At 38.5% G+C, this 13,263-nt stretch overlaps 1 protein-coding gene across 1 annotated transcript in view; it reads right to left on the reverse strand.

Annotated features, from left to right (window-relative positions):
- Nucleotides 1-13,263, reverse strand: part of POLQ (DNA polymerase theta) — a 108,642-nt gene that overhangs the window by 49,440 nt on the left and 45,939 nt on the right. The window contains exons 15-16 of the mRNA XM_068977320.1: nucleotides 11,969-12,212; nucleotides 293-3,393 (exon numbers count right to left, since the gene is read on the reverse strand). Of these exons, the coding sequence (XP_068833421.1) occupies nucleotides 293-3,393; nucleotides 11,969-12,212 (3,345 nt within the window). The remainder of the gene's footprint in view (nucleotides 1-292; nucleotides 3,394-11,968; nucleotides 12,213-13,263) is intronic.

The following is a 13,263-nucleotide window of genomic DNA, read 5'->3' on the forward strand; positions in this document are numbered from 1 at the left end:
AGGAACAGTGTCCTAGTGGTCTGCACTTTTTCAGTCTACCAGCTTTGAGCTCTTGGCCTCACTGCTCAGCTCTCCTACCCATGTGTCCAGATGTCCCCATCTCTTATACTAGAGGGTTATTATTATTAACAGAGTTGCTCTGAACAATAAGGCTGTTCTACATGTAAACCTACACAGGAGAAACTTATTAAACTTTGAACAAATTTATTACATTTAATATCCAATTCTGCAAAGTCTCAGTCACACTATTTTACATACAAATGTAAAAGTGTTTTTTTTTTTTTAATCTTACCTTGCTTAAACATACCACCAATAGTAGCACTTTTAGAAGATGTCAAATTACTGATCTTTTCACAAGCCAGTGAGATGGAGAATCGAGTTTTGCTTTGCCATTCCTTCATGAATGTTTGAAAGAGAGTTTGGTCACTTGCTACATCAATTATGGCCAAACTTTCAGGACTGCATGAGGCTACAGTTAACTGTGATCCATTCTGCAGTAACTGCGGCGAAAAACTTGTGTCTCTAATAGAACTGTTATCTTTAAAACCATTTCTACTCTCTGGATGTAAATCATGGTTTTTATTATTGGAAGGTGAGCCAAATGAAGAACTCTCACCAAGTTTAAAACCATTACTAATTTTCTTAAGTTTCACAGATGTTCCAAGAATATCTGGAAATGCCAACTTAGAATCAGAAGGAATAGGTGTAGGAGGAATGAGTCCATTATCTTGAACTATACAGTTTTCTTTACAAGGCAAGAGGGAGGTTTCACCATGAATGACATCATTCTGTAGTGCCTCAATATTGCCTCTTATCACAATTTTAGGGGAAAATGGAATTCCTTGTACTTGATTTGGCTCCGCATTTGAAATCACTTCTTGTCTGTCATTTACCTCTGCATTTTCTCCATTCAAACCAGGCAAGTCTGAAGCAGTTAATTTTGGCTTTTCGTTTTCTAGAGGACTGGACACTTGGTCTAAAATCCTTTGCAGTCCTGGACTTAAATCAAATGATGCTCCTGACCACAGAAATGAATTATCTTGCCTTGTGCCAGTTAACTTGGATTTTTGAGACCTTTTATCTTTATCTCCTCCAACTACTTCTCTCTGGGAATAATCATTACCTACAGTCACTGGATCACTTAGTTTCAGTATTTTTAGAGATTCTGCAGTATTATGTTTCTCCTGGACAGGAACTATGTCTACATTGTCCAAAGCTGCAACCATCTGGACAGAATCGATTTCTGAAAATATAATAGACTCATCACTGAAACAAGATAATGGCTGCTGATTATCTTGATTGTCATTCATATCTGGTTTTTTAATTATGCCCTCTGGTTGCAGACGCAGAGAATCATTGAAATGGACTGATGTTATTTCAGAAAGAAGGTGTTCTTTTTCTTGTCCATCATGTTGTTGTTCTTTTACAAGGTAGTCTTCACTGAAACTGTCAAACAGTAAACTACCACTCAAATTCAAACTTGTTTCAGGAACTGGCAGACACTCTACTTCTCTATCAGCAGGAGTTCTCTTTTGAGGAACCACAGGTATAATCGGCTTCATAGCTTCTTGTGTTTGATAACCTTGAAGAAAACTATTTAATTGGGAGTCAGTAACAGAAAGTTCACTGCCTTTAAAACATGGGCCATTTTCCCCTACTAGTATTGGAGAATAAAAAACTGGCCTTTCTGGAGTCAGGGTATCAACTTCATGTGAATCAGTGCTTTGCTTCACAACATCTACAGTCTTCTGTTTCAAATGATTTGTCATTTCTAATGAATGCTGTTCACCTGGAAAAGCAACATGAGTCTCTTTCTGAAAGGAGCTCATTGAGCTCTGTTTGTCTAGGTTCTTCTGAATCATCCCTGTTGCCAGGCTGGTATCCTTGGGTTCTTCTTGGTTGGCATTTTCAGTTGCTATCTGCTGAATTATTTTCTCTGACTGAGTATCCAGGTAGAAACTATCTTCAAGATCACAGAGATCTAAAACTAAGTCAGAAACATGATTATTTTTAGTTTTGTCTGCTGCATAAGCATCTGTTTTTCCTTGTACTCTAGGAGTATTTAGAATATTCTCAGACTGGCCTCCTAATTTACCAAGTGCTCCACTTGGTAGATGTACTTCACTGGGTATCTCAGTGCTGCTTATGATATCTCCTGATGCCTTAAGATTACTTGATTTATTTTCCTCAGCATTAAACTTTGTACTTTCACACTTCATAATAACATTTGAGTCTCTATTCATATAACTGCTGTCTGTCTCAAAAGGTATTTGTTTTGCTACTGCTGTATTCAGTTTGGTGTGAGTGTTTGTCTTTTTATTAAACTGCTTTTCCAGGCACTGGTTAATGGGATGGGTGTCATGTTGTTTCACATAAACATTCTGGATTTTTGAGTCATTTTGTATCACCACTTTATTTTTTTTTTCTGATTCAACAGCTAATTCTCTTCCATTTTCACTGACCACACTAGTGGCTTGAATTACATGTTTACTTTGAGATCCTGTGATAAAGTATTCCCCAAGAATATCATTAGGTATTTTATTGTTCCTTGAACAACTTTGTTCTGTTTGTGATGCAAATGGTATTATGTTATATCTTCTCTCAGCACAGAAAGATACATTTTTAGCAAATGGCTCTGGACTTCTAAATTCCATACTCGTCTCATCTAAAGTAAAAGACTCTTCACAATGAATAGAATTAGACATAGTCCGTTCTTGTAAATTGATTCTACGCATCTTTGTGTCTTTCACAGGGCTACTGTGTCTGGATCGTTTTCGATGCTTACCACATTTCCAAGATTGAGAGATTGTACTCACCTTTTCTGAACTAAAATTTAAAGCTTCTCTTTTTGTTTTCCCTGATGAGAGAGTCCGAACAACTTTCAAAGTGCTTGCTTTCCCCTCATTCAGGGAAGTTCCTAGCTTTCCTTTTTTAATACTCAAAGAAGCCTGTTTTTTTGCTCTGGAAATGGAATGATGACACTCTTGATGGCCACCCTGAAATTTATAATAAAAGGAATCTGTATGCTCTCTATTTTTATCTAAATCTTGCATGGTATCTGGTAAGTGATAAACAGAATCACTAAATATTGTATCACTTTTTTTCTTTGATGTTAATCTTTTATAAGAACTCTTAGTTTGAGGTATAAATTTGTGTTCTTTCACTTCTGACTCACTGCTGGTCAATGAGTGTGTATCAGAATTTAGAAAGGAATGTAGATTCCATTGCACTCCCATTTCAACTAAGTCCTGCTGCAGAATCATTCTGGCTTCTTCTACTATAAGGGTTGCTGCTTCCCTTTCACTTAATCCTTTTCTGCCAGTCACCCAAATAGTTCGCATATTTCGACGTTCTTCAACTGCTTCCTCTTCCTCATCCACTGCCTTTCGAGTACTATACAAGAGACAGGAAATGAAATTAATTAATGCATTGATTCATTCATTAATACAAGTATTTATTAAGCATCAATCTGAGCTTTTCTAGGAACTGAAGAAATAGCACATATCAAGAGGAAAGCATATCGAGTCTCAAAGAGCTTACATTCTAAAACTAAAAAACAAAAAAACGTTAAAACACATACTGTGTTAACTGTTGATAAATAACAGTTGTGTAAAAAAAAAAAAAAAGTGAAGCACCAGAGAGATATGAGTGGCTCTGCAATTTTTAAATAGCATCATTAGGGAAGGCCTCAATAAGACAGAATCCTTAAATGGAAAACTGGAGTTTATCGACAGAATGTGAAACAGAGCTCAGAGTAACTACAAGAGATACAAAATGAAGCAAGATAATTCAGAACTGAGAGATACAGAGGAGAACCAAAAATTTTTCATATAAATTCTGCCCAAATATCTAGCTGACCTCAAAACTATGCAAGTGTGTGCAGACTCCAAGCAGCCAGGTAAAAGTCTACAGAACTGAACAGAAATTTGAGCTACTGCCTAGAAAAGTTTGAGTTCAGCCAAGCTAACTGACTGATAAAATATCAGTGCTCTTCATAGTAAAATAATAGATTCTATACCCTGAATAGTCAAACATATATGTAACTGAAATATCACAAGAAAATGAACAGGATGGGGGAAAGTTAATTTTCCATAAAAATTATGGAAGCCAAGAAACTTCTATTTCTAGTGAAGAAAGGAGAACAGGGACCAATTTAGCATCTCATCCACAATTAAAAAACTGAGGCTAGGCCATGAAAGACACTGCAGCTTGCATTTTGCTCTCTCTTGGGTCAATCACTCTGAGGGAAGCCTACCATCAAGGCATAAGGGTGTCATGAAGCTCTATGGAGAAGCTCATGTGTAGAAGTGAACACCAAATTGCCAGCATGTGTGTGAGTTATCTTAAAAGCAGATCTAAGTCAATCCTTCAGATGACTACAAGCCTATGAGAAACTCAAACCAGAGCTACGAGGAAAGTTGTTCCCAAATTCATGACTTGCAGAAACTCTGAGATAATACATAACACTAGTTGCTTTTAAGACACTAACTTAAGTACTTTGTTCCAAAGAAATAGTTAAAACACCTAGTAAAACTATCAAAGATATGGAAAATAAACCTAAAGGCCTACATATCTGGAAGGGCAAAAGAATCATACTCCCATCAGAAATCTCAAAAACAGCATACAAAGCAAAGAGATAGCATTTTCAAAAAACCCAATAAAAGAAAGTATAGGCCATCCAACCAAGATGTGCTTCAAATATTAAGGTTATGGAAAAACAATTTTAAACATACAAGAACTTGGAGAATTCTATATTATATAATCCCTCCTCATGAAATCAAAATCTACTAGAGAATAAGTTTCATCTGTTCAAAGAGAGGGAGGAACACCTCAGGAGTACAATGGTAAAAATCTGAGTAACTAAAAATGTAGATTATATTAATCTTCCATTCCTACTCCTACAAGGAAATAAAGGTGAAAAATTAATGTACAAAATTTATATATTGAGATAGGTAGAAATAATGCACTTTGAAAATGGAAGGAAAAGGTAGAGGGTAAAAGAAAGCTGAAGTAAGTTCAATGTCAGTGACTGCTGTTAAGGCAATAGCTAGGAATTATGGAATACAATTAAAATCTTAACAAACCAGATAATAAAAGGTACCAATAAAACAAAAATATAAACTTTTCTAAATTTAAAAATAAAGAACCAAAGGGTACCCTTAAAGAAACAAAACAAACATTACACAATACATAATTATAAAATAATTTGAGAGAATTTACACCAGGCATATTATTCATATCAATCAATGTGAGCAGAATTAATCTTTTTATCTATTAAAAAGATCTTCAAATGTTCATTTATTTTTAATTATTAAAAAATTAAAATGAGAAATTACATTATAAATTTTCAAAGCACACACACACAAAAACAGATTTTCAATTTGTATCAGAAAGCAAAACACTACTACAACTCAACGTGGTACACAAAAAGCACATCTAAAACAAGGCAATTCAAGAAGGCTAAAAATAAACGGATGGGAAAAGGAATTTCCAGGCTAAGGGAAACAAGAAGAAAGCAGTGAGGGGCACTCCAAGAAGGGTAAAATTTAATGCTCAAAACCAAAAGCACAATAAAGATAACTATCTATCAGTCCTATTTACTATGAATATTTACACTCTAAATAACAAGCATCAGCAAACACTGTAAGAGACACAAGAAGACAAAGAGAGAACTTCACTAACAACTGGTTGACTTTAATAAATAATTCAAAGACACATGAAGTACTGGCATTGGGGAATGAATAAGACATAATTAACATAATAAGGTTCAGTTCAGTCGCTCAGTCATGTCTGACTCTTTGCAACCCCATGAATCACAGCACGCCAGGCCTCCCTGTCTATCACCAGCTCCCGGAGTTCACCCAGACTCACATCCATCGAGTCAGTAATGCCATCCAGCCATCTCATTCTCTGTCGTCCCCTTCTCCTCCTGACCCCAATCCCTCCCATCATCAGAGTCTTTTCCAATGAGTCAACTCTTCACATCAGGTGGCCAAAGTATTGGAGTTTCAGCTTTAGCATCATTCCTTCCAAAGAAATCCCAGGGCTGATCTCCTTCAGAATGGACTGGTTGGATCTCCTTGCAGTCCAAGGGATTCTCAAGAGTCTTCTCCAACACCACAGTTCAAAAGCATCAATTCTTCGGCCCTCAGCTTTCTTCACAGTCCAACTCTCACATCCATACATGGCCACAGGAAAAGCCATAGCCTTGACAGGACAGACCTTAGTCGGCAAAGAAATGTCTCTGCTTCTGAATATGCTGTCTAGGTTGGTCGTAACTTTTCTTCCAAGGAGTAAGCGTCTTTTAATTTCATGGCTGCAGTCACCATCTGCAGTGATTTTGGAGCCCAACAAAATCAAGTCTGACACCGTTTCCCCATCTATTTCCTACGTAGCGATGGGACCAGATGCCATGATCTTTGTTTTCTGAATGTTGAGCTTTAAGGCAACTTGTTCACTCTCCTCTTTCACTTTCATCAAGAGGCTTTTTAGTTCCTCTTCACTTTCTGCCATAAGGGTGGTGTCATCTGCATATCTGAGGTGACTGATATTTCTCCCAGCAATCTTGATTCCAGCTTGTGCTTCTTCCAGCCCAGCATTTCTCATGATGTACTCTGCATATAAGTTAAATAGGCAGGGTGACAATATACAGCCTTGACATACTCCTTTTCCTATTTGGAACCAATCTATTGTTCCATGTCCAGTTCTAACTGTTGCTTCCTGACCTTCATAGAGGTTTCTCAAGAGGCAGGTCAGGTGGTCTGATATTCCCATCTCTTGAAGAATTTTCCACAGTTTATTGTGATCCACACAATGAAAGACTTTGGCATAGTCAATAAAGCAGAAATAGATGTTTTTCTGGAACTCTCTACCTTTTTCCATGATCCAGGGGATGTTGGCAATTTGATCTCTGGTTCCTCTGCCTTTTCTAAAACCAGCTTGAACATCTTGAAGTTCACAGTTCACATATTGCTGAAGCCTGGTTTGGAGAATTTTGAGCATTACTTTACTAGCGTGAGATGAGTGCAACTGTGCGGTAGTTTAGCCTGCTTTAATTAGAATCAGCTCAGTCTTTGTTTTTATGACTTGATGTTTTTGAAAAGTACAGGCCACATATTTTGTAGAGTGTCTCCCAATCAAGGTTTGCCAGATGTTTCCCTATAGTTAAATTCAAGGTAGACATTTCTGACAAGAATATTCCAGGAATAATGTGTGTTTTTCAGTGTCCCATGAGGAGGCAGATAATATTGATCTGTCCTATTATTACATGTCACTAATTTTGATCAATGATGATTTGGGGCTTTCAGAAGAGGCACTGTCATGGCAATAATGGCCTTAACATAATGAAGAGATTTCAAAATGTGTTTACAACATTTTTCTGATTAAATTTTTTAAAAAGTGCACTGCTTTCAGATGACTTCCTGAAAGGGTTAAGCATGATATTTGGTATGTTGTTACCATAGAGATATGCCCAGAGACAAATTTTTTCACCTCAGGTCTTTTATTACATATTTCTAAGCAAGTATGAAAGTATTCAAAGATTCTGTGAAAATCACAGGCTCCAGGGGAGATCAATACCTTTATAAGTAGGTTTTAAAGCATACTCTACGTAGGTTTTAGCCAGAGGCACACTCATAGTGACAAAATGGCACACCAGTGGATCTTCCAATCTGGGGGTAACAGAGCATGGCCCTGCCCCCACTAGGCACTGTCCAAGTGGAGACTCCACAGTGGGCCTCCCACTGCAACAGTCCGCTCCTCAGGTTGCACATGCTCAGGACTCCAAGCAATTTCATCCTTCAAAATCTAGGCAGAGGCAGCTATACCACTAAAGCTGGTTGCAGTGCATGCTGCACCAGGGCCAGCTTGCAAGAACCAAACCTGCATTGCTGCCAGATACACAGAATAAAGCCCATGATGTGAGGTGGCACTGGGCAGTGAGACCTTTCCTTTGATTATGGCCCCCCATCCCTTCCCACATGTTATAAGTTTCAGAGCCTGTGTCAAGGTTCTTAAATGAGAGCATCTGCACTTAAAATGAGTGGGAGGAAAGAAGCACTGAACTGGAAATGAGATTAAGGCTCTAATTTAGAACAAATTTTTAAAACCTAAAATAAAACTGTTAACACTTGAAAGTGCCTAAATAGCTATAGGATCTGGCTGAGATTCCATATAACAGAGAGTTCAAAGAATAGTGGTTGAGAAAATAACCTATTCCTTGATAATATCCTAAGACCAGGCCATTCAATGAATTAAACACACACATATACACACATATATGTCAAAGAGTCCTCGTCTCATAAACTGGTTTTGAGGGACTAGGGTTCCAAAGAATATTCAAGAAGAATAAATATTAAAGTGTTCTTGCCTGAAGGAAAGTCTAAAATGAGTCCTGGATATATACTGAGAACTAAAATCCATCAAAGCAGAAAGCATTGGTAACTTAGCTTTACTCAGTCTTTCTAGGAGAAAGTTATGATACTTTCAAAAGTGCCTTTAAAGTCATAAAATAGGGGGCGGCCCTAAGAAGGCAGAGGAATAGGACAGGGAGACCACTATCTCCCCAAAAAATTGATCAAAAGAACATTTGAACCCTGAGTAAATTCCACAAAACAACTTCTGAATGCTGGCAGAGGACATCAGGCACCCAGACAGGCAGCCCACTGTCTTCAAAAGGAGGTAGGAAAAAATATAAAAGATAAAAGAGTGACAAAAGAGGTAGGGACGGAGATCCGTCACGGGAAAGGAGTTAAGAGAGAAGTTTCCAAACACCAAGAAACACTCTCACTGGCGAGTCTGTGGCAAGCCTTGAAACCCCAGAGGGCAACATAACCGGGAGGAAAAATAAATAATTAAAACCCACAGATTATGTGCATAATGGCAACTCCCAGCAGAGAAGCAGTGCAGACGCTCGCATCCGCCACTAGCAACCTGGGGCCAGACAGGGAGGCGTGGGCTGCATTGCTTAGGGTAAGGATGGTGCCTGAATGCCCTGAGGGCAATCTGAGGGAACTGACTTGAGATAGCAACCCAGACTGTGGGATAGCTATCCCGTGAAAAGCCCTAACCTAAGACACTGGAGAAGAAAATGGCAATTCACTCCAGTATTCTTGCCTGGAGAATCCCATGGACAGAGAAGCCTAGTAGGTTATTGTCCACGGGGTCGCAAAGAGTCGGACACGACTGAGCCACTTCACCTTCACCTTCAAGACACCGCCAGGCCCGCTCCCCGGCTGTGGACCAGCCCATCCTCTGCTGAAGACAGGTAGGCAAGGGCAGCCAGAGCCAGAAGGGGGCAATGGCAGCCCCAGAGAGAAATCCTCTACCAAACTGCAAGCAGGCTCCACTGCTAACCAAGACTTCTTGGGATTCTGGACAGTCGACATCCACCGAGAGGGCTGGAGTCAGAGATCAGCTCAGCTCCCCAGAAGAGAGACACGGTATACCTGAGAAGGCGTGCCAGTTATACACCCAGAAAACTGAGCAGCAGGGAAGGGGGAGGTGATAAGTCACAGCTCCCACTTGAGGGTGACCACGCTTGCCAAGCACCTGCTCACCTGAACTGCTTGGACCTGGGAAGAACATAAAACGCAGGCCCAACTGAGTCTGCGCCTTTGTGGAATACCTGAGAACCTGAACATGAGCGGCTTAGACCTGGGAAGTGCATATAAATCAGGGCCCACCTCAGACAGTTCCCGGCAAAGCAACCTAGAGCCTACGCAGCATAGACTGGGAAAGCATACACGCCATAAGCGGGGGCAAATCCAGTGTGGCCGAGACACTGAGAGCACACGCCAGTAAAGGAAGAAAGAAGAAAATACTTAGGAATATATCTACCTAAAGAAACAAAAGGCCTATATGTACAAAACTATAAAACACTGATGAAAGAAATCAAAGAGGACACAAATAGATGTTCATGGATCGGAAGAATCAATATAGTGAAAACGAGTATGCTACCCAAAGCAATCTATAGATTCAATGCAATCCTTATCAAGCAATCTATAGATTCAATGCAATCCTTATCAAGCAACCTATAGATTCAATGCAATCCTTATCAAGCTACCAAAGGTATTTTTCACAGAGACAGAACAAATAATTTCACAACTTGTATGGAAAAACAAAAAACCTCGAATAGCCAAAGCAATGTTGAGAAAGAAGAATGGAACTGAAGGAACCAACCTACCTGACTTCAGGCTCTACTACGAAGTCACAGTCATCAAGACACTATAGTACTGGCACAAAGACAGAAATATATATCAATGGAACAAAATAGAAAGCTCAGAGATAAATCCACACACCTATGGACATCTTATCTTTGACAAGGGAGGCAAAAATATACAGTGGAGAAAAGACAATCTCTTTAACACGTGGTGCTGGGAAAACTGGTCAACCACGTGTAAAAGAATGAAACTAGAACACTTTCTAACACCATACACAAAAATAAACTCAAAATGGGCTAAAGTTCTAAATGTAAGACCAGAAACTATAAAACTCCTAGAGGAAAATATAGGCAAAACATTATCTGACATAAATCACAGCAGGATCCTCTATGACCCACCTCCCAGAACACTGGAAATAAAAGCAAAAATAAACAAATGGGACCTAATTAAAATTAAAAGTTTTTGCACAACAAGGAAACTATAAGCAAGGTGAAAAGACAGCCTTCAGAATGGCAGAAAATAATAGCAAATGAAGCAACTGACAAATAATTAATCTCAAAAATATACACGCAACTCCTGCAGCTCAATTCCAGAAAAATAAACGACCCAATCAAAAAATGGGCCAAAGAACTAAACAGACATTTCTCCAAAGAAGACGTACAGATGGCTAACAAACACATGAAAAGATGCTCAACATCACTCATTATCAGAGAAATGCAAATCAAAACCACAATGAGGTACCATTTCACGCCAGTCAGAGTGGCTGCTATCCAAAAGTCTACAAGCAATAAATGCTGGAGAGAGTGTGGAGAAAAGGGAACCCTCTTACACTGTTGGTGGAAATGCAAACTAGTACAGCCACTATGGAGAACAGTGTGGAGATTCCTTAAAAAACTGGAAATAGAACTGCCATATGACCCAGCAATCCCACTACTGGGCATACACACCAAGGAAACCAGAATTGAAAGAGACATGTGTACCCCAATGTTCATCACAGCACTATTTATAACAGCCAGGACATGGAAACAACCTAGATGTCCATCAGCAGATGAATGGATAAGAAAGCTGTGGTACATATACACAATGGAGTATTATTACTCATCCATTAAAAAGAATACTTTTGAATTCTAAGTTCTAATTCTAATTCTCAGTTCTAATAAGGTGGATGAAACTGGAGCCTATTATACAGAGTGAAGTAAGCCAAAAAGAAAAATACCAAGACAGTATACTAACGCATATATATGGAATTTAGAAAGACGGTAATGATAACCCTATATGCGAGACAGCAAAAGAGACACAGACGTATACAACAGTCTTTTGGACTCTGTGGGAGAGGGCAAGGGTGGGATGATTGGGAGAATGGCACTGAAACATGTATATTATCATATGTGAAACAAATCACCAGTCCAGGTTTGATGCATGATACAGGGTGCTCAGAGCTGGTGCACTGGGATGACCCAGAGGGATGGGATGGGGAGGAAGGTGGGAGGGTAGTTCAGGATGGGGAACACATGTACACCTGTGGCAGATTCATGTCAATGTATGGCAAAACCAATACAATATTGTAAAGTAATTAGCCTCCAATTAAAATAAATAAATTTATATTTTTAAAAAGTCATAAAATATATTTTAAATATATATAAACAAAAAAGTAATTCTTGAGGGGGGAAAAGTAGCCAGATTTTCTTTCACTTATATCAAATATGGCATGATATCATCTAAGAGAAAAATATTTTAACAAATTATCTACTACTTACAAATTAGCCTGTTTCATTTAATAACCTATGTAGACGAGGGGATTTTCTTACCTTTTAAAAGGTGCAGCATTTTTCAGAACACTTTCCACCTCAGCAACATCTGCTCTAGCAAGATCAGCCACAGTAAGAAAACCAGATGCATAGAGGAATCTGGCCCGCTGTGCATTAAGTAATGACACCCGGACCAGGTCACACAGCTCCCTTTGGATGCCAAATGTAAGACGCTTCTGAAATTGGGAAAGCAGTAGTTCCATGTTGTGCCAGCCCAGGCGGTTGGAAAACACTGTAATCATGCCTAGAATATTCATGGAATAATTATTGAATTAAAAATTCTTTCTAGACCAATTCTCCATTTCTTGAGAGGTAGTTTTGCTTCACTCTTTTTTTTTTCCCTATAGAACTATAAAGTTTAACAGGCCCAAAGTGTAAATTAATAGTAGAATAGACCTATATTAAGGGCCTAGCTAGTTGGCTAGACACATTAACTATTATCTTGTTTATTCTTAATCATAAATTTACATTCGAAAAAAATCGAAGCAGAGCACATAAAAACAAAACAAACAAAAAGCTCTCACTAGTTCACTCCTCTCTTTCTCTCTCTCACTCTTCCTTATTTTCTTTAAGGAAGAAAGTACTCTGGTTTCCACCTAGAGAAAACAAGAGAACTAATTTAAATTGTCAAGTGCTAAGAGGACTATTTCCAAAGAATAAAGGTCCCATTGATATCTTCTTAAAAAATAAAGAAGTTACCCAGCTTGGTAGCTATACTCTCTTAAAGAGGCCAGAGCAGCTAAGTGTCAAATCATTAAGAAAATCACCTCCCTATGAGAACATTAATTCTAGAGGTAATCTGAGATCTTTGATGCCAGTGAGTTAAAGATAAGTCTCTCCCTTCTTACTACCCTCTCTCAGCATCTTTCCCTGAATACTCTCATATATGCACACACCTTCAAAATGAAACTTATAAACAGTCTCCAGTAGCCCAGGATTGCCTTCCTAATAGCTTAAGGATTTCTTAGTAAAATCAGATCTAGAACTTCCCTTGTTTGCCTACCCTAGAAAAAATAAGCTTAATTTTATTAAGGAAGAACAGTATTTCCTTAGAGAAGAGATAATATTTAGAACAGTGAGATAGAAGTCCAGAAATCCCTCTTCATTTGCCCTCCTCTACAATAACAAGTATTAATCAGTAACTTGAAAAAGGCAAGACAAGTAAAAATTATGTCTACTTCTTATTTCAAGACACCTCCCCCAGAAAAATAAAAAGAAAAACAGAAAGAAGAGAGACGGTCAGCAGGTTGCTAACAGATAGAAAGGGACCAAGATACAGACACTCAGCTAGCTGC

The sequence above is a fragment of the Capricornis sumatraensis genome, chromosome 1, assembly GCF_032405125.1.
Source record: "Capricornis sumatraensis isolate serow.1 chromosome 1, serow.2, whole genome shotgun sequence".
NCBI lineage: Eukaryota > Metazoa > Chordata > Mammalia > Artiodactyla > Bovidae > Capricornis > Capricornis sumatraensis.